This window comes from Peromyscus californicus, unplaced genomic scaffold (assembly GCF_007827085.1).
Source record: "Peromyscus californicus insignis strain IS unplaced genomic scaffold, ASM782708v3 Scaffold_8__1_contigs__length_139910024, whole genome shotgun sequence".
NCBI classification, from domain to species: domain Eukaryota; kingdom Metazoa; phylum Chordata; class Mammalia; order Rodentia; family Cricetidae; genus Peromyscus; species Peromyscus californicus.
In genome coordinates this window covers 105,963,843-105,986,343 of record NW_026294606.1, presented here as the reverse complement: position 1 = coordinate 105,986,343, position 22,501 = coordinate 105,963,843, and the positions used below count along the sequence as shown (strand labels likewise).

Below are 22,501 nucleotides of genomic sequence, written 5' to 3'. Positions count from 1 at the left end.
TAAGCCCAGCCACCACAGAAATGATCTCTGTGGCTTGGAGAAAACTAAAAAGTAATGCTTCCATTTTCTGTCATACTTTGATGCTTTATCAGTAAAGGTATTTAAAGCTCTTAAAATTTAAGAAAGGAAAAGTGCAGCTGGGCAGTGGTGGTGCATGCTTTTAATCCCAGCACTCAGGGAGGCAGAGGCCAGCAGATCTCTAAGTTCAAGGCCAGCCTGCTCTACATAGTGAGTTCTAGGACAGCCAGGGCTACACAGAGAAATCCTGTCTTGAATCACCATCCCCCCAAAAAGTAAGTAAGTAAGTAATAGGAAGGAAGGAAGGAAGGAAGGAAGGAAGGAAGGAAGGAAGGAAGGAAGGAAGGAAGAAATGTACTAGAGAGACCTACTCAGTGGTAAAAGTGTTTACTGCTTTTGCAGAGGACCTGAGTTCAGTTCCCAGCACCCAAGTTGGGCATCTCACAATCACTTACAACTCAGCTCCATGGAATGCAATGCCCACTTCTAGCCTTCATGAGGATCCATACCCACGTGTGTGTATACACACAGATATATACATACAGGTGAAAATCATAAAACCAAAACATTTTTTTTTAAAGGAAGCAGGTTGTATAGAAGCACAAGCCTGTAATTCCAGCACGTGAGAAGCAGAGGCAAGAAGATGGAATTAAGGGTCCTCCTCAGCTGTATAGTTAGTTCGAGGCCAGTGTGGACTACTTGAGACCCTTTCTCAAAATAAAAAAATAGAAATAAAAAAGGTTTGGTAGTATATGCCTGTAATCCCAGCACTAGGTGGTAGCAGGAAGATCAGGAGTTCAAGGTCACCACTGGCTACATAGTAAATTCTAGGCTACATAGTAAAATCTAGGTCAACTTGAGTCACATATGACACTGTCTCAAATTACCAAAAAAACAATGGATAAAGTGAGACCTTTAATCACCAGCCCTTGGGAGGCAGAGGCAGGCAAATCTGTCAGAGTTTGAAATCTTGCTATCTACATAGTGAGTTCCAGGCCAACGTGGGCTGTGTAATGAGACTGGCTTAAAAACAGAGACAAAAACAAGGAAATGAAAAGAAGTCTCTTGGGCTCAGCAGTTAGAGCACTTGCTGCTCTTTCAGAGGACCCAGGTTCAGTTGCCAGCTGGGCCTAGTGTCCCATGTTTTTAATCCCAGCGCTTAGGAAGCAAAGACAGGTAGATCTCTGAGTTTGAGGCCAGCTTGTAGCCCAGTCTACATATTGAGTTCCAGGAGAGCCAGAGCTGTGAGACCCTGTCTCAAAACAAAACAAAAATAAAAAGTCTCTTGGAAAATAAAGAAGTAAAGGCAAAGATAGGATTCTGCAAATTGGAGAGCTTTGCCAAAGTGAATATTGAGTACCTTAGAGGCACAATGAGAAGCTTTTTTTTCTCTTTAAAACATGAGTTGTCCATATGTTGCCTACGCTAGTCTTAAACTCATGCACTCAAGAAATCATCCCACTTCAGCCTTCTAAGTAGTTAAAATTACAGATGTGTACCACTGTGCCTGTGAGAAGAAATAGTCTTGATGAATCTTACAGATTTTAAATCTCAGACATGGTGTACATAGTAAATCCTAGAAGGTGCACAGCTTTTTCCTTTTAAAAGTTCAAAACACCAGTCTGTTAATCTCAGTATTTGGGAGGCGGAGGGCAGGATTTCAAGTTCAAGGGTAGCTGGAGTCACAAATGGAGAGCGGTGTGCAACTGGTTAAGGCCCTTGCTGCACAAGCCTGACAACCTGAGCGCCATCTCTGGAACCCACCTAAGACTGGGAGGGAAGAAGTGACTCCACAGAGTTGTTCTGTCGTCTTCTACATGCACACCATGGCATACATGCCCATATACACACATCACACACACACTAACAATAAATGCAAAACAAAACCCAAGGGCTGCTATCGGTATGGTAGTCCTATAATCCCAGCATTTGGGAGGATTGCTGTGAGTTTGAGGACATCCTAAGACACAAAATGAGTTCTTCCAGGGCAGCCTGGGCAACAGTGTAAGATTATCTTAAAGAAATGTACATTAAAAAAAAAAAAAAATCCCCGGCCGGGCGGTGGTGGCGCACGCCTTTAATCCCAGCACTCGGGAGGCAGAGCCAGGCGGATCTCTGTGAGTTCGAGGCCAGCCTGGTCTCCAAAGCGAGTACCAGGAAAGGCGTAAAGCTACACAGAGAAACCCTGTCTCGAAAAACCAAAAAAAAAAAAAAATCCCAGCTGGGCGGTGGTGGCATGTACCTTTAGTCCCAGTACTCAGGAGGCAGAGGCAGGAAGGTCTCTGTGAGTTCAAGGCCAGCCTGGTCACAGAGCGAGATCCAGGACATCCAGGGCTACACAAAGAAACCCTGTCTCAAAAAACCAAGAAGACAAAACAAAACAAAACAAAAACCCCAGGGGTTGGAGATGTGGCTTAATGGTAGCGTATTTGCCTAGCATGCAGAAGGCCTCGGTTTTGTCTCCAGCACCTCAAAAAAGAAAAACAACAACAACAACAAAAAAACATAAATAAGTACAGTTTAAAATAAGATTTGAAAGAGCCAAAGATACCCTCTCAATAACATTAACTCCTATCTCACGTCCCTTGTGGCTGCTGATACAAATAAAGCAGAGTCAGATGAAAGCCCCTGTCAACACTGTGCAGCTAAGAACTGGCTGTGTGGCACTTGGCAGACAGGGGCTTCGAGGTCATAAGTCAAGGTGGTCCCTGCCTACACAGGGAGACTGTATCTCAAGAACAAACAAAAACCATCAAGCAATTCCAGGATATTGTTCATCATTTTAACTCATTCATTAGCTTGTCCATTAAAAGGGTTACCTCGGAAACCAATATAGAAAGGAACCTCACATTTCTTGGAGGAGAAGCACATCTTACCTGAAGTAAAGGCATCAGCTGCAAACCCAGGGCTTGCTCATAGAGCAGGTTCAGTTCAGCACAACTGGAGAAGGAGAGCTTGGAAGTGTAGAGGTAATAGTGGACATGCCTAAATGTAGAACCATCTCTGTCAATGAACAGCCTCTGGTTTTCTGAAGAGGTCAAGGCTGAAGCCTCTTTCCACAGCAGCGAGTCTGGGAATTGAGCAAGTTTGCTTCTGGGAACTGAGAAATGCCAGCCTCCAACATTGAAATGAAACAAATCCTCTGCTGATTCATGGGGCATGCCAGGCTCCTCCTAAAGGGAAGATAAGGTGAGAATTATGTAACAAAAAAATTGAAATCCTCCTGACTAGAAGTATTAAACTATATTTGCTGACATGGTAATGAAATACAACATTCAAAGACATTCACACACACACACACACACACACACACACACACAGTTATGAGCTCAGCAAGACTGAAGAATATTTTTAAAAACCAAATATATTTTACACATTAACAACTTAAAAAGCCAGCCAGGGTTTCATGCATCTGTAATCCCAGCCTGGGTTTCATACATCTGTAATCCCAACACTCAAAAGACTGAGGCAGAAAGATCACTAAGTCTGAGGACAATGTGGGCTACATACTGAACTCAAGGCCAACTATGGCTACATAGTGAAAACCTGTATTAAAAGGTGGGAGGTGGGAGAAAGGCTGGAATGATGGGTAAGAGTGCTTGTTGTGAAACATGAGGACCTGAATTTGAATCCCAACACCCAGTAAAAGATATGTGTGTGACCCAATGTTCACCTGTAACCCCAGCACTGAGTGGAGATGGAGACAAGAAGATCCTTGAGGAATTTGCTGGCTGCCAGCCTAGCTGAAAAATAAGGAACTCCACTTCAACTACATACTGAACTACATACGTGAGAGACCCTGTCTCAAAGGAATAAGCATGAAAATGAGAGGGGAGAATATTTGATGTTGTCTTCTGCTCTCTGCATGCACACACATAGACTTGATCACTTGAGTGTACGTACATGTGTATACACACACACACACACAGAGAGAGAGAATGAGAAAAATAAACAATTCTGTTTATAATATCATCAAAAAGAAGCAAACATTCATTAATAAATGTAAGAAGTATAATCCTTGTATTCTGAAAACATCAGAACACTGTTTAAATCATTGCTTGTATATGTGCATGTATGTGCCAGATGTCGATTTTGGTTATCTTTTTCAATTGCTGTCCACTTTGTATTTTGAGATTAATCTCTCACTGAATCTGGGTTCTTGGATTCAGTTAGACTGGCTAGCCAGTGAGTCCCAGCAATACTTCTGTCTTCCTCTCTAATGCTGGGATTACAGGAGAGTTAGCTTTTTATGTGGGTGTTAAAGCTTGAACTCAGATCCTCATTCTTGCACAACAAACATTTTACTGATGAACCCTCTCCTAATGAACCCCTGTTGAAAGAAACTTTTAAAATACTCAAATACGCCGGGCAGTGGTGGCGCACGCCTTTAATCCCAGCACTCGGGAGGCAGAGCCAGGCGGATCTCTGTGAGTTCGAGGCCAGCCTGGGCTACCAAGTGAGTTCCAGGAAAGGCGCAAAGCTACACAGAGAAACCCTGTCTCGAAAAAACCAAAAAAAAAAACCTCAAATACATGGGAAAATAGGTTCACTTGAGAAATTTAATATGGAGATGACAATACTCAAGCTTGGTGGTCCACAATTACAACCCTAGAATTTGAGAGGCTAAGGCAGGAAGATTGCTAGTTTTAGGCTAATCTGAGCTACACAACAAGACCCTATCTAAAAATATGATGATATTCTCCAAACTAATCTATAAATTTAACACAGTTCTGAAGAAAATCCCAGCTACCTTAGAAAAGGACCCAGAAGATAGGTACAACAATCTTTGGAAAGAAAAACAAAATTTTAGGATTCATACCTCCAATTTTGAAAATTTACTACACACTAATATCAATTAAGGCAGTGTACTATTGGTATAAAGACAGCCATATAGATACATAGCATAGAACTAGAGCCTAAAAATAAATCTTTATATCTATGTTCAGTTGAATTTGTCCATCAACTGGTAAATGAGTAAACAAAGTGGAATAAATCCATACATTGAAACATTTGGTAGGTTTGTTTGCTTGTTTTGTTTGTTTAAGGCAGGGTCTCACTTTGGAACCCTGTCTGGCATGGAACTTACTATGTAGACCAGGCTGGCCTTGAACTCAGAGATGCACTTGTTTCTGCCTCCCAAGTGCCGGAATTAAAGACGTGTGCTTCCAGGTCTGACTCATTGAAATGTTATTAATAAAAAGGAACATAGATTGACCTTGAAAGTTATGTTAAGAAAAACAAAGCACATAATGTGAAGAAAAGGCAAATTTACAGAGACATAAAGTAGATTAATGGTTATTTAGGGCTGGGAGACTAAGAATGGGTATAAATTAAAGGAAGATAAAAACATTCTACAGTTGTTTGTGGTGGTGATTGCACAACTCTGAAAACATAAGATCACTGAATTATACTTATTAAAATGGTAAATCAGCTGGGCAGTGGTGGCACATGCCTTTAATTCTAGCACTTGGGAGGTAGAGGCAGGTGGATCTCTATGAGTTTGAGGCCAGTCTGGTCTACAAAGCAGATGCCAGGACAGCCAGGACTGTTATACAGCCAGTACTGAAACCCTATCTCAGAAAACCACACACACACACACACACACACACACACACGGTAAATCAGCCTTCTGGTGATGTACATCTTTAATTCCAGTTCTCAGGAGGCAGAGGCAGGTGGATTTGTTATCTCTTATCTCTGTGAGTTCCAGGCTAGCCAGGGCTATATAATGAAAGTCAGGGTTCTGCAGGAAAACTGTCTCAACAAACAAAACAACAACAAAAAAGTTATGTGTTTTGTTTGCACATATATATGTGTATTACCTGCATGCCTCGAACTCACTTTGTAAACCAGGCTGGCCTCAAACTCAGAAATCTACCTGCCTCTGCCTCCCAAGAGCTGAGATCAAAGGCCTGTGCCACCACATCTGGCTTTATATATATATATATATATATATATATATATATAAAATCTTAAAAAGAAAAAACTCCAAAATTCAAGTACCTGAAAAACAAGTCATCGGGTCAATAAATAGAACTGAAGTGATAGTTCTTCAAAGGGTGAGATAAGATGGCCAGTAACTATTTGAGAAAGTGTTCAACACCCTAAAACCCTAATTAAAACTGCACTAAAAGTCCATCGCACTGAGTGAGAATGACTATCCTTCAAGAAAACAACACCAAATTGGGGCTAAAGAGATGGCTCAAGCCGGGCGGTGGTGGCGCACGCCTTTAATCCCAGCACTCGGGAGGCAGAGCCAGGCGGATCTCTGTGAGTTCGAGGCCAGCCTGGTCTCCAAAGCGAGTCCCAGGAAAGGCGCAAAGCTACACAGAGAAACCCTGTCTCGAAAAAAACAAAAAAAACAAAAAAAACAAAAAAAAAAAAAAAAGAGATGGCTCAATGGTTAAGAACACTTGTTCCGCTGGGTGGTGGTGACGCACATCTTTAATCCCAGCAGAGAGAAACACTGTCTCAAAAAACTAAAACAAACATGTTTTGCTCTTCCAGAGGACTGTAGCTCAATTCCCAGTACTCATGTTGAGCACCTCACATCCACCTGTAACTACAGCTTTAGGGAATGAAGCACCTTCTTTTGGCCTCCAAGGGCACCTGCACACATCATGTGCATATGCACATACGCATAAACAATAAAAGTGATAAAACTGCTTCACGCCTTTAATCCCAGACAGAGCCAGGCGGATCTCTGAGAGTTAGAGGCCAGCCTGGTCTACAGAGCGAGATCCAGGACAGGCACCAAAACTACACAGAGAACCCCTGTCTTGAAAAACCAAAACCAAAAAAAAAAAAGTGATAATATTAAATTTTACAATAACAACAACAACAACAAAACAACAACAAATGCTAAAATGGGGCTGCCACTACAGAAATCTGTATGGAGGATTCTAAAACAGTAAACATAGAAATACCATATGATCCAATTACACCACTCAACTAATACCACTCATGGATATATACCTTGTATTAGTTATTTTTCTCAATGCTGTGGTAAAATACTTTGTATTTGTATAAAGCAATTTAAGGGGCCACCAGATGGCTCTGTGGGTAAAGGCACTTACTATACAAGCCTGGTGACCTGAGTTTATTAATCCTTGGGACCCATGTCAAACTGGAAGAAAAGAACTGACTCCACAGAGTTGTCCTCTGACCTCTCCATGTGTGCCATGGCATGTGCATGCAGCACCCACACATACACATGTAATAACAGTAAAAGTAACTTAAGGATTTGTTTTGGCTCACAGTTTAAAACCATTCAGTCCAGCAGGGCAGAGAGGTGTGACAGAGTTCATGGGAGCAGAAGCATGAAGCTAGGACTCCTCACATCTGGGAAGACCAGAAAGCAGAAGAATGCTGGTGCTCCTTCCTCCTTTTCATTCAGGCAGCTACCATAGACCATGATGAGATGGTGCTGCCACATTCAGAGCAGCTCTTCCTTCCTTGTTTAAATTTCTCTAGAAATAGTCTCACAGATATACCTAGAAAAGTGCCTCTTAGGTAATTCCAACTCTGGTCAGGTTGGCCATGAAGATTAACCACGACATACCTGAAGAATATCCATAGATAAAGCATGCCATAGCTATAGTTGCATATCCACGTTTATTACTGCACTATTCATAATAGCCCAGGTATGGAACCAGATTAGAAGCCCATCAACAGATGGATGAAGGAAATGTAGTAGATATACACAAGGGAATTTTATCTCCAGTTCCATCCATTTTCCTGAAAATGTCAGAATTACATTCTTTATCACCAGAGACACGTGTGCATGCCGATTTTGGCATACTTGGATGCTAAAGTAAACCTGGTCCTTGGAGGCTGAGTTCTGCTTATTAAAGGACAGGGACTTGGTTCAAGTATTTGCTTCCACATGTGTCACCCACGGGAGGACTCTCAAGGGATGCTTCCTGGTAAAAGTTAGGAATGTAGCTGTTTTTCCCAGAGCTTTCTTCCCCAAAGACTGTTCAGGGATTTATTCTGCCTGTGGGAGAGCCTCCAGCCATCAGCAGATTGTACTTGAAAAAACGGCTTCTTGCTAGACCGACTACAGGAAGTAAGACCGTTTTTCAGCCACCCCAACTCCATCCTACAGAGTATCTCATTTCCATACAACCTTCTTCCAAATCAAATTAGAGCGACAGAACCCCAGTGCCCTGAAGACAGGACTCAACTCCTCAGAGCCAAGTTCTCTGACCTTCAGGAGTTCCCAGCAGGCCTCCAAAATCTGCCCCGCCCCCACAACTGTCAGATCTGGATTCTCCCCTTTAAATGTCATTCCCATCTTGCTCAGTATCTAGAACGAACATGGGTTTTAAGGTACAAAGGCCTCCATCCTTCAGAGAGACACACCCCCTCCACCCCTCAAACCTGGCGCCCCTCAAATCCTCAGAGCTGTGGAAGAAGCAGTTCATCCCTAAAGGCAGCTCGTTCTCTCAACTGCTCACTCATACACACCCTCCCCAGATTCTTCTAAACCAGGGCCGCCTCCCGACCCTCATATCCCAGAGTCAGCTCCCTATCCCCGAGGCCGTCATGCCGGGCACCAACTCCCCCGTTCGCCACCTCAGTGGTTTGGGCGCCCTTCTCAGGGACGCGCTCCATACCATAGTCCTAACTTCTGTGGCAGGCGGACAGGCGCGCGACCCGCCCTCTAACGGCACCTAGAGAACCAAGGGCCTCTGCAAGTGGGAGGGGCGAGGCCCGGGGCGGGGCGGGGCCTGGCGCGAGGGGGCGGGGCCTGGCGAGCGCGGGGCGGTCTCGCGAGCGGTGGCAGGTGAGCGGCGGGCGCGAATGGCGGAGCAATGGGATCTGGACGAGGAGGGCCTCCGCCGCCTGGGGGCGCTGACCCTGGAGCAGCCCGGTAGGGCCTAGCCGGGAGGGTGTGGGTCGGGAGCGTGGGTCAGAGGCTGAGAGGAAACTGTGGTGGAATCCTTGGGAGCCCAAGGTAGAGCCAAGGGAACTGCAGGGGAACAGTTCCTGAGGCCACCAAAGAGGAAACTGAGGCAGAAGGGTTACACTGAGGTGCCGAACGTGAAGTAACTGGATAGTCTGAGGCAGAGAGAGGATGAGAAATTGAAGGAAAAGAACGTGAAGTACTAACAGGCAGGAACGGACCTTGTGGCAAGTGACAGAATTTGACAGAAAGAAGTCTCCATTAGTGGAAGGAAATGCTGAAAGAAGGGCAGTGTTGGGGAGGACAACGGTGGTGGTGGGCGCTGTTGAGGAGCACAAGGGATGTTTATTTTGGTAGTCGCTTAAACTGCCTGCCTAGGAGGGCTTTCCCAGGTTGCGATGCATTGGGAAAGGACACCCCCATTCCATCATCCTTTCTCAAGAAACTGAAGAACTACAGCCTTTCTTTGGTCAATCTGGATGTTCCCTTTTAAAAGTTCAGAGAGGCTTTATGTGAAATACTAAGCAATCCCTCAATCATTTAGCTCAGTGCCCCGGCCCTGCCTTCATCCTAAAGGTAATACTGAGTGATGCTGAACTCTGCCTCTGACAGGGTTTGACTCACATATGTTACTTTCTGAGTGTCTAAGAAGGAAGAAAGCTGGGAAGGTATTCTATATTCTTTATTAAACTCTTACTTCCCTAATAAGTTTATTGTATCATTATTGCCACTCGTTGTGTTAAATGCCTTACCAGAACAAGCCTACTAGGCAGATGCTGTTATAGTTCGCATTTTACAAATCAATAAAGTTAGATTAGACTCTTGCCCAGAGTCACAGAGCTGGTGGTACAGACAGGGTTTATTAATCCAAGACTTATTCCAAAGCCTGTGCTATAACCATAACAAAGATTCTTTCCTGCTTCCTCTACTTTTTTCATTTGTAAAACAAGAAAATATTGGGATTTTAATTAATAATTTAAGAATTGTTTTTAAGTTATAAAAATTAGTGCATGCTGGTAAGTCAAATATTACATGAATGATAAAGAAGCTACTAATTTTCTGTAGCCAAAGATAATAGTTTGATTAATGAATAAATTGAGACAGACCTTTCATATATATATATAAATATATATGTTTGTATGAGACAGGTTATCATGTGACCCAGGCTGGCCTCAAACTTGATACTATACCCAGTCTTATGCAGTTCTGAGGAGTCAAGTCTAGTGCATGATAGGCAAGCATTCTACCAATTGGGCAACATCCTCAGCACAGCATATATTTTCTTTTCAAAACGATTGTGAACCCCTATTTTGCAAGTCAGATATAATAAACTTCATTGGCTTGGTATACATCTGTGTCTTCCCTTCCATTAAAATATTTTTATAGTATTGATTCACCTTGATATTGATGGAGAGGCACAAAGCTAGGCATAGTGGTGCATGCCAGTAATCCCAGCTACTAGGGAAGCTGAGGTACAAGGACTGACTGCATCCACACATTTGAGATGTAGTCTTTGAGAAAGAAAGAAAGAAAGAAAGAAAGAAAGAAAGAAAGAAAGAAAGAGAGAGAGAGAAAGAGGGAGGGAGGGAGGAAGGAAGGAAAGAAGGAAGGAAGGAAGGAAGGAAGAAAAGATAGAAAGAAAGATAATGGTATTTGTGGGAGAAGTCATATACCCCTTTGGTTCTCCAGCTAGAACAATATATGGCATTTTAACTCTCTCTCTCTCTCTCTCTCTCTCTCTCTCTCTCTCTCTCTCTCTCTCTCTCTCTCTCTCTCTCACACACACACACACACACACACACACACACACATTGGTGTATTTGAGATAGGACCTCACTATTTAGACTAGGCTAACACCAAACTCACAAGGATCCGTCTCAGGCTCCCATGTGTTGGGATTAATGGTGTGTGCCACCAAGCCTAGCCAAATAAAAAACTTTTAAATCTTTAAAAAATATATGAGATCAAATAAAAGGTCTGTAGACTGGCCCTTTGTACATTACACAACTTTGTACATCATTGACAACTTAGGCAAGGAGAGTTTCAGTGAAGTAGGGAGGAAGGAAACCATGTTGAGGTAGAATGAGGAGGAAATGATATGTTTGAGAGAGGAAATAAGTGAAAGTGAGAATTTTTTATGACTGTAAAGAAGAATACAGGCATAAAATGGTACCTGGATGGTATGATATAGGGTCAAGAACAGAGCATAAGCAAAATGTACTAGAGCATGTGTTGTTGATGATAATTATTTGGCAGAGTAATTATGTATTTTTGAAAAAGGCTGTTAGCCAGGTGGTGATGATGCACGCCTTTAATCCCAGTACTTGGGAGACAGAGGCAGGCAGATCTCTGAGTTTGAGGCCAGCCTGACCTACAGAGTGAGTTCCAGGACAGCCAGGGCTACACAGAGAAACCCTGTCTCAACAAAACAAAACAAACAAACAAAAAGGCTGCTAAATACTAGATATTATAATTGTTAAACAAAAAGTAAGTCTTTACCTTGCCTCCCTTTTTACAGGCCTGGTTCCTCTTCCTAAGGACAATTACTATTAACAGAGAAATAGCCTCTACATATATAAGCATTTTATTTTATTTTATATTTATGTATTTTTTTTGAGACAGAGTCTCACTATGTAGCTCTGACTTCCAGGAATTCACTATGTAAACCAGACTGGCCTTAAACTCACAGAGATACACCTGCCTCTGCCTCCTGAGTGTTGGGATTAAAGTCATGTGACTATGCCCTGCAATTTTATAATTTTTATATGACTATTTCCCAATGTATACAAGAGTAGAGATAGTGCTTGCTTCGGCAGCACGTAGACTAAAATTGGAACGATACAGAGAAGATTAGCATGGCCCCTGCACAAGGATGACACGCAAATTCGTGAAGCGTTCCATATTTAAAAAAAAAAAAGAGTAGAGATAACAGAATAATGAACTCCTGTTACTTTACTTCGACAGTTATCACTTATAGTCAATCCTGTTTCTTTCATACCTTACCCATCCTCCTACTCCTTAACCTCTGCACTAATTATTTCAAAGCAAATCACAGATATATAATTTCATCCATAAATATCTTGTCATGTATTTTCAAAGAAAAGAACTCCTCAAATAACCAAATATTCAATCTAAAATATTTAACAGCAACTTCTTTGTTTCATGTCTGTATGGTGTGTGAACATGTGTGTGGAGACCCAAGGATAACATTGGAAATCTTCCTCAATTGCTCTCCACATTGAGGTAGTGTGTCTCTCTCCATTGAACCCAGATCTAATGAAATGGACTAGTCTATCTAAATCACTTGCTCCTGGGATGACCTGTTTCTGCCTTTCCAGTGCTAGAATTGCAAGTAGAGCACCACATCTGCCCAACATTTATGTGGGTACCCAGGATTCAAACTTCAGTCCTCATACTTATGTGGCAAGAATTTTATAAACTGAGTTCTCTTCCTAGACCATAATTAATTTTGTTTTATTTTTTAAAGATTTATTTATTTATTATATATACAGTACTCTGCCTGCATGTATGCCTGCACGCCAGTAGAAGGCGCCAGATCTCATTATAGATGGTTGTGAGCCACCATGTGGTTGCTGGGAATTGAACTCAGGACCTCTGGAAGAGCAGTCAATGCTCTTAACCTTTGAGCCATTTCTCCAGCCCTTATTTTGTTTTAAAATGTTCTCGTTCTCCTTCTCCTCCTCCTCTTCCTCTTCCTCTTCTTCCTCCTCCTCCTCTTCCTCTTCCTCTTCTTCCTCCTCCTCCTCTTCCTCCTCCTCCTCCTCTTCCTCCTCCTCCCCATCCTCCTCCTCTTCTTCTTTTCTTCTCCTTCTCCTTCTTTTTCTTCTTTTTTTTTTTCCTTGAGACAGGTTTCTCTGTATAACCCTGGATGTCCTGGAACTTACTCTGTAGACCAGTCTGGCCTTGAACTCACAGAGATCCACCTGCCTCTGCCTCCCAAGTGCTAGGATTAAGAGCATGCATGCACCACCACTGCCCAGCTTGTTCTGTTCATTTTTAATTGCCTATAAAATATCTTTAAATGTAACAGTATTGTTACATTTTCTACAGAATACATTTCTTTCTGGGCCACTCCCACGATCTTATCTAATATAGTATCTCAAGTACTACCTCAGACTTCTAATACGTTGTACTTTAAGTAGAGCAGTAACCTGTGCGTGTGTGTGTGTGTGTGTGTGTGTGTGTGTGTGTGTGTGTGTGTGTTGTTTAGAGCCTTATAATCCAGAGCCTTATACATGCTAGGCACTCTACCACTGGATTGCATCTCGAGCCCCAATAATAACTTCTCTGTGGAGGGGGGTGCAGTTTGAAGCAAGGTCTCATTCATGTAGCCTTGGCCTGCCTAGAGCTCACTGTGCAGACCAGACTGGTTTTGAACTCTGTCTCCAGAGTGCTGGTATTAAAGGTGTGTGCCACCATGCCTAGCTATAATAACTCCCCTAATATCAAGTATTCAATCAGCATTATCATTTTTCCCATTGGGACATAATTTTTTAAAAATATCTATATGAAGTGCATATGCTAGTTTGCTGATATATGTTTTAAATTTTATCTAAAATCTCCCTACTTTTTTCCTTGAATTTTCATCATATTTGAGGAAACGTACATCATTTGTTTTGAAGAGTTCATTGCAATCTGGACTTTACTTGCTATATTATCCCTAAGATGTCTGTCATTTTTTCTTGTTTCCTGCATTGCCTAATTAGTGGTTATATGAGATTTAATCAGCTTCAAGTTTGATATGTGTGTGCCTTTTTCACACAACTGCTTCATGGATAACACTGTATACTTCTGGAAGGAAGTATGTAATGCCTAATGTTCTTTATATTTTGGGTAGCCATTGAACATGATTGCCCATGTCCATTGATTCATTAGGCATTACAGAAATTCCATTGTTCTTTACTAGCTGCAATAATTCTGTAAAGACAAAAATCTCCACACCAACCTTTTACTATTGTGGTACCAGTTCTGTAGGAAAGGTAAGATGGAAGTTTGATTTTTTTTTTTGTTGTTTCACCCAGTTTTAAAAGTGAGTTTATTTATTAACACCCTTTAAAGGTAACTAATGAGGGCTGCTTTACTTTCTCAGAATCATCGATTCAAGAATATTTGGTGTGTTCTAATCCATTGTGCTTATTATCATAATTGATGCTAATAGGAGGTCTTTTCACTTTTATTCCTGAAGACATTTTTAAAGCTTTATTTGTTTGAAATGCTTTTATTGTCATTAGAAACAAGCTATATGATAGGTTATTAATTCAATTTCCAAGTATAGCTGTAAATGGTTCTCTTTTTTCCCTTTAGTTTTATTTTTTATTAGTTTAAAAAATTGGGAGAGAAATTAATAGGCTTTGTTAAGGCATTTGCATCCATTGTTTCTGTGAACTTCTTCCTCTCACCTATCCCCTTGTCTGCCACACATTGATCTCCTTCCTACTCCCCAGCTCCCCTGTTCTCCTTTCTGTTTTCAAGGCTTTTTAGAGAGAGATTACTTGAGGTGTTTTTTTTTTGTTTGTTTGTTTTTTGTTTTTCAAGACAGGGTTTCTCTGTGTAGCTTTGCACCTTTCCTGGAACTCACTCTGTAGCCCAGGCTGGCCTCGAACTCACAGAGATCCACCTGCCTCTGCCTCTCGAGTGCTGGGATTAAAGGCGTGCGCCACCACTGCCCGGGGAGGTTTTGTTTTTACAATTAAAATTAGTGTTTACCCACTGAGGCATGTACCTCAAATGTATTTTATTTTGATGTTTATAAATTCTTTGCCTGCATGTGTGTCTGTGAACCACGTGTGTGGCTGTGCACCACATGTGTGCCTGGTGCCAGAGGAGGCCAGAAGGCATTGGATTCACTAGAACTGAAGTGAGCTGCCATGTGGGTGCTGGGAATAGAACGTGGGTCCTCTGGAAGAGTAGTCAGTGCTCTTAACCACTGAGCCATCTCTCCAACCCCTATTCAAGGGTTATTAATATCTATGATAACACAGTGTTTGATAAGTTCTCTGATATATTTGCAGTTAACACTTTATGAGGGTTAAAACCAAATGCACATGTTCTTACAGCCTACACCTCATACAAATCATAAAAGAATACATGCCTCTGTGACAGTTTATTAATTGAATGATAATCCTGGTTTCCCTTTGTCTATTCTTCAAATGAGGCTACTGTGAAAACCGTGAGAAATTCTGCAGATCATTGATGGTATCACTAATTGCTCTTAGCTTTTCTCACAATAGAAGAATCTTAGGGTATTAGATTATTATGTATCATAAAGTTACCAATACACTGTAGTCAAAGTTAGGACAATTTTTTTGTACTTTAAAAAGATATTCACAGCCGGGCGATGGTGGCGCACGCCTTTAATCCCAGCACTCGGGAGGCAGAGCCAGGCGGATCTCTGTGAGTTCGAGGCCAGCCTGGGCTACCAAGTGAGTTCCAGGAAAGGTGCAAAGCTACACAGAGAAACCCTGTCTCGAAAAACAAAAAAAAAAAAAAAAAGATATTCACATACTATAAAACTCACCATTTTAAGGTATACAAGTCAAGGTTCTTTAGTACATTTGGAGAGTTGTATAACTATTCTACTTTGCTTTTTGTTGTTGGTTTATGTGACTTATACTCCCAGGTCACAATTAATTGTTGAGGGAACTCAAAGTAGGGACCTGGAGGCAGGAGCTGTGGAGGAACACTGCTTACTGGTTCACTTTTTGCTTCTTACTCAGCTTTCTAATTAGCTTTCTTACTCAGCCAAGGACAACCTGCCTAGAGCCCTCCTACATCAATTAATAATCAATAAAGTCCTCCACAGATTTTCCACAAGCAAATCTGATCTAGGCAAATTTTTAACTGAGGCTGTCTTTAAATTGACAGTTAATGCTAACTAGGACAATAATCATTTCCACTATGTAGTTCCAGAATGTTTTCATTGACCTATTAGAAAATCATTCTGGCCGGGCGGTGGTGGTGCACACTTTTAATCCCAGCACGCGGGAGGCAGAGGCAGGGGGATCTCTGTGAGTTCAAGGCCAGCCTAGTCTACAGAGCGAGTTCCAGGACAGGCATCAAAACTACACAGAGAAACCCTGTCTCGGAAAAAAAAAAAAAAAGAAAAGAAATCACTCTGTATTTCCCACTTTCCTAGCCACTAGCAATCACACTAATCTGATTTCTCTCTTTGTGAATTTGCTTCTTCTGGATATTTCCTATAAATGGAATAATATGTCTTTTCTGTCTGTCATATTTTTGGAGGTTTATCTATATTTTAGCATGTATCAATAATTCATTATTCTTTATTAAAAGACTTTATTTTTAGGACAGTTTTAGGTTTACAGAGAATTTGAACATAAAATGCAGAGTTCCCATATACTTTTCTCAACTTACATTTATCCCCTAGCCTCAAGCTTCTCTTATTAGTAATAATCTTTCAGTGTGATACAGCTGTTATAATTTAACTAATATTGATACATTTTTAGCTGAAGTCTGCAGTTTACATTAGGGTTCAACTCTGTGTTGTATAGTTCTGTAATTTTTAACAGTGCTTTAAAATAATTAAATAGGAAATGGATAGATGGCTTAGGGGTTAAGAGCTCTTACAGGTTGCTCTTACAGAAGACTCAAGTTCAATTCCCAGAATCCATATGGCAGTTTACCACCATCTGTAATTTCAGTCCCAGGGGTATGCAACACCCTCTTCTGGTCTCTGTGGGCACTGCACACACATGATGTACAGGCAAGACACTCATATATAAAAAATAAAAATAAACGTTAAAAATAAATAAATAACTGCTGGATCTCATCTATTTATTTCTCACCTATCCCAAACTCCTGACAGCCTCTAATCTTGCTTGCTTGCTTGATACAGGGCCTGACTATGCATAGCCCAGCTGGTCTTATGCTAAATATACAGCCTAAAATGGTCTATCAGACTTGTGATCTTCCTGCCTTGGCTCTCAAGTGCATAGAGTATGCCTTTCTCTACCACTGAACATTCCTTTCCATATTATCTAGCACTCACACTCTTTGGTATTTATTCACATAAGGTGAAACTTTATGTCTATACTGTACACAGATGTTTATAGAAATCTTATTCATGGTTGCCAAAACTTGGAAGCATACAAGATGTTCTAAATAAGTAAATATATAAGTAAATCAATGATACTTTCACTGTTGCCTTTTTCAGAATGTCACGAAGTTGGAATCACACACTATATAACAGGCTGGTATCTTTCACATAACAATATATACTTAAGGTTATTCCCTATCCAGCTGAGTATGGTGGCACATATTTATAATCCCAATATTTGGGAAATGGTAGCAGGAGGCTCAGGAGTTCAAGGCCAGCCTAGGCTATATACGACCCTGTCTCAAACAAACAAACAAAAGGTTGGGAATAAATCTGAGTAGTAGAACACTTGCTTTGTGTGCATAAGACCATAGGTTCAACCTGAGCACTACAAAGAAAAGAGAGTCCTTCCATATCTTTGCATGTTCTGGTTACTCCTTCTTATAGCTAAATGTGTTCTATATACCATGTGGATATACCATGGTTTACTTATATATTTAGGTATTCAGAGCATCTTGGTTGCTTCCAAGTTTTGGCAACCATGATTAAACTTTCTATAAACATCTGTGTGCAGTTTTTGTATAGACATAAAGTTTCAACTTATGTGAATAAATACCAAAGAGTGTAAGTGCTAGATAATATGGAAAGGAATGTTCAGCTTTTTAAAAATGCCAAACTGGGAAACAAGATCAGTTGAGGAGTTGGCGAGCAAGCAGATCACGACCAGAGAATGCAAGAGAAAGAGCCATTCATCCACCAAACCAGATCACCAGAGTCATAAGCCCACCTTACACCGACTGGGAACAGCCCCTGCAAACCCAACAACCACGGAGTCATAAGCCCAACCTGCACTGACTGGGAACAACCATTGGAGCCCCAGGGACTGGACAGTGGCCTCTTTCCCTGCCCCCTCACCAAGAAAACCATCCCACTCGACACCAACAACCACTGGAGCCATAAGCCCACCCTGCACCAATTGGGAACAGCTGCTCCCTGAGACAGAACCCACTAACATCGATTGGACTAAGCTGCTCCCGGAGAAACAGCCCAACAGCACCGATTCGACCAAGAACTCCCAGTGGACCAAGACTATCGATTGGAACAAGAGAGACACCCTCAGACACAGACACCATCTGCACTGAGTGGAGGAAGAGATGAGTAAACGCCAGTGCAAAAATACAGGCAACAACATAAAGACCTATATGACACCATCAGAATCTGGTGGTTCTACACCTGCAAGACCTGAACATATCAACGCAGAAGAAGCAGAAGAAATCAATCCTAAAGTGACTTTAAGGAAATGATAGAGGCCCTTAAAGAGGAAATGAAAAATTCTCTTAAAGAAATGGAAGAAAAAGCAAACAAAAAAATTGGAAGAAATCAAAGAAAGGAAACAGTTCGTGATTTGAAAATCAAAATAGAGACAATAAAGAAGACACAAACTGAGGGAATGCTGGAAATAGAAAATCTGACTAAACAAACAGGAACTACAGATGCACGCATAACCAACAGAATGCAAGAGATGCAACAGAGAATCTCTGATGTTGAAGACACAATAGAGAAAATAGATTCGTTAGTCAAAGAAAACACTAAAGACAAAAGTGCCTTAACACAAAACGTCCAGGAAATTTGGGACACCATGAAAAGACCAAACCTAAGAATAATAGGGATAGAAGGAGAAGAATACAAACTTAAAGGCACAGAAGATATATTCAACAAAATCATAGAAGAAAACTTTCCCAACCTAGAGAAAGAAATACCTATGAAGATACAAGAAGCTTACAGAACACCAAATAGGCTGGATCAAAAAAAAAAAAAAAAAAAAAAAAAGGCCCCTCGCCACATAATAATCAAACCACTAAACATACAGAACAAAGAAAAAATATTAAGAGCCGCAAAGGAAAAAGGCCAAGTAACATATAAAGGCAGACCCATCAGAATAACACCAGTCTTCTCAATGGAGACTATGAAAGCTAGAAGGTCCTGGACAAATGTTATGCAGACACTAAGAGACCACAGATGCCAACCCAGACTATTATACCCAGCAAAACTCTCAATCACCATAGACGAAGTAAACAAAATATTCCATGATAAAACCAGATTTAAACAATAACTATCCACAAATCTACAGAAAGCACTAGAAGGAAAAATCCAACCTAAGGAAATTAAACACACTCATGAAAACTCAGGCTATAGATAATCCCACACCAACAAATTCCAAAGAAGGGAAACACAGAAAATAACAATCACTGGTCATTAATATCCATCAATATCAATGGTCTCAACTCACCTATAAAAAGACATAGGCTAACAGAATGGATAGGAAAACAAGATCCATCCTTCTGCTGCATACAAGAAACACACCCAAACTTCAAAGACAGACACTACCTCAGAGTAAAAGGCTGGGAAAAGGCTTTCCAATCAAATGGACTTAAGAAACAAGCTGGTGTAGCTATCTTAATATCGAATAAAATAGACTTCAAACTAAAATCAATCGAAAGAGATTGGGAAGGACATTACATATTTATCACAGGGAAAAATCCACCAAGATGAAGTCTCAATTCTGAACATTTATGCCCCAAATACAAAGGCACACACATTTGTAAAAGAAACATTACTAAAGCTTAAATCGCACATCAAACCCCACACACTAGTAGTGGGAGTCTTCAATACCCCACTCTCACCAATGGACAGGTCTACCAAATTGAAACTTAACAGAGAAATAAAAGACCTAACAGATGTTATGACTCAAATGGACTTAATAGGTATCTACAGAACATTCCACCCTAACACAAAAGAATATACTTTCTTCCCAGCACCCCATGGAACCTTCTCGAAAATTGATCACATGCTTGGTCACAAAGCAAATCTCAACAGATACAAAAGCATTGGAATATCTGTATTTTACCAGACCACCATGCCCCAAAGTTAGATTTCAACAACAACAAAAACTATAGAAAATCTACAATCTCATGGGAACTGAATAATGCCCAACTGAAGCACCAATGGGTCAAGGAAGAAATAAAGAAAGAAATTAAAGATTTCCTAGAATTCAATGAAACTGAAAGTACAACATACCAAAATTTATGGGACACTATGAAAGCAGTACTAAAAGGAAATTCATAGCACTAAATGTACACATAAAGAAGTTGGAGAAATTTCATACTAATGACTTAACAGCACACCTGAAATCTCTAGAACAAAAAGAAACAAACTCACCTAGGAGGAATAGATGCCAGGAAATAATCAAATTGAGGGCTGAAATAAATGAAATAGAAACAAAGAGAACAATACAAAGAATCAACAAAACAAAGAGTTGGTTCTTTGACAAAAATCAACAAGATAGATAAACCCCCATCCAAATTAACCAAAAGGCAGAGAGAGAGAGAGAGAGAGAGAGAGAGAGAGAATCCAAATTAACAAAATCAGAAATGAAAAGGGAGACATAACAACAGACAACGAGGAAATCCAGAGAATCATCAGGTCATACTTCAAAAACCTGTACTCCACAAAATTGGAAAATCTGAAAGAAATGGACAGTTTTCTGGATAGGTACCACATACCAAAGTTAAATCAAGACCAGATAAACTATTTAAATAGACCAATAACCCCTAAGAAAATAGAAAGTCATTAAAAGTCTCCCAACCAAAAAAAGCCCAGGACCAGATGGTTTCAGCACAGAATTCTACCAGATTTTCAAAGAAGAGCTAATTCCAATACTCTTCAAATTGTTCCACACAATAGAAACAGAAGGAACATTACCAAACTCTTTGTATGAGGCTACAGTTACCCTGATACCCAAACCACGCAAAGATGCAACAAAGAAAGAGAATTACAGACCAATCTCCCTCATGAACATTGATGCAAAAATACTCAACAAAATATTGGCAAACTGAATCCAAGAACACATCAAAAAAATTATCCACCATGACCAAGTAGGCTTCATCCCAGGGATGCAAGGATTGTTCAATATATGAAAATCTGTCAATGTAATACACCATATAAACAACAACAACCAACCAACCAAAAAAAAAAAAACATGATCATCTCATTAGACGCTGAAAAAGCCTTTGACAAAATCCAACACCCCTTCATGATTAAGGTCTTAGAGAGATCAGGAATACAAGGAACATAGCTAAACATAATAAAGGCAATTTACAGCAAGCCAACAGCCACCATCAAATTAAACGGAGAGAAACTCAAAGCAATTCCACTAAAATCAGGAACAAGACAAGGCTGTCCACTCTCTCCATATTTATTCAGTATAATACTTGAAGTTTTAGCTAGAGTGATAAGACAACAAAAAGAGATCAAGGAGATACAAATTGGAAAGGAAGAAGTCAAAGTCTCACTGTTTGCAGACGATATGATAGTATACATAAATGACCCCAAAAATTCTACCAGGGAACTCCTACAGCTGATAAACTCCTTCAGTAATGGGGCAGGATACAAGATCAACTCAAAAAAATCAGTAGCCCTCCTATATACAAGTGATAAAAGGGCTGAGAAAGAAATCAGAGAAATATCACCCTTTACAATAGCCACAAATAATATTAAATACCTTGGGGTAACACTAACTAAACATGTGAAGGACCTGTATGATAAGAACTTTAAGTCTCTGAAGAAAGAAATTGAAGAAGATATCAGAAAATGGAAATATCTCCCATGCTCATGGATAGGTAGGATTAACATAGTAAAAATGACAATCTTACCAAAAGCAATTTACAGAATCAATGCCATCCCCATCAAAATCCCAACACATTTCTTCACAGACTGGGAAAGAACAATACTCAACTTCATATAGAAAAACAAAAAACCCAGGATAGCTAAAAGAATCCTATACAATAAAGCAACCTCTGGAGACATCACCATCCCTGACCTCAAGCTCTACTATAGAGCTATAGTAATAAAAATAGCTTGGTACTGGCATAAAAACTGACATATGGACCAATGGACTCGAAATGAAGACCCTAACATTAATCCACACACATATGAACATCTGATTTTTGACAAAGAAGCCAAAACTATACAATGGAAAAAAGAATCTTCAACAAATGGTGCTGGCATAACTGGATATCAACATGTAAAAGATTGCAAATAGATCCTTATCTGTCACCATGCACAAAACTCAAGTCCAAGTGGACCAAAGACTTCAACATAAATCCAGTTACACTGAACTTGATAGAAGAGAAAGTAGGAAGTACTCTTGAATGCATTGGTACACAAGACCACTTCCTAAATGTAACGCCAGTAGCACAGACACTAAGAGCAACAATTAATAAATAGGACCTCTTGAAACTGAGAAGGTTTTGTAGGGCAAAAGACATGGTCAATAAGACAAAAAGACAGCCTACAGAATTGGAAAAGATCTTCACCAACCCCACATCTGACAGAGGACTGATTTCCAAAGTATGTAAAGAACTCACGAAACTAGACATTAAAATACTGAACAATCCAATTAAAAAATGGGCTACAGAGCTAAACAGAATCCTCAAAAG

The 22,501-nt window shown here is 40.5% G+C and overlaps 2 protein-coding genes and 1 non-coding gene across 6 annotated transcripts in view; 2 read left to right on the top strand and 1 right to left on the bottom strand.

Moving 5' to 3' along the window:
- Kctd19 (potassium channel tetramerization domain containing 19) overlaps positions 1-8,742 on the bottom strand; it is a 37,512-nt gene extending 28,770 nt beyond the window's left edge. The window contains exons 1-2 of the mRNA XM_052729283.1: positions 8,637-8,742; positions 2,895-3,191 (exon numbers count right to left, since the gene is read on the bottom strand). Of these exons, the coding sequence (XP_052585243.1) occupies positions 2,895-3,191; positions 8,637-8,639 (300 nt within the window). The 5' untranslated portion in view covers positions 8,640-8,742. The remainder of the gene's footprint in view (positions 1-2,894; positions 3,192-8,636) is intronic.
- A 51-nt stretch (positions 8,743-8,793) lies between these two features.
- Positions 8,794-22,501, top strand: part of Lrrc36 (leucine rich repeat containing 36) — a 71,033-nt gene continuing 57,325 nt past the window's right edge. For 3 of the 4 annotated variants that reach the window (XM_052729286.1, XM_052729285.1, XM_052729284.1), the window contains exon 1: positions 8,795-8,893. In XM_052729286.1, coding sequence (XP_052585246.1) covers positions 8,824-8,893 — 70 coding nt within the window. In that variant the 5' untranslated portion in view covers positions 8,795-8,823. Of the gene's footprint in view, positions 8,894-22,501 lie in introns of all 4 variants that reach the window. The other variant, XM_052729287.1, reaches the window with a different exon arrangement.
- LOC128104899 (U6 spliceosomal RNA) lies at positions 11,727-11,833 on the top strand. The gene has a single exon (XR_008216175.1). It is a non-coding gene; the product is annotated as a U6 spliceosomal RNA (small nuclear RNA).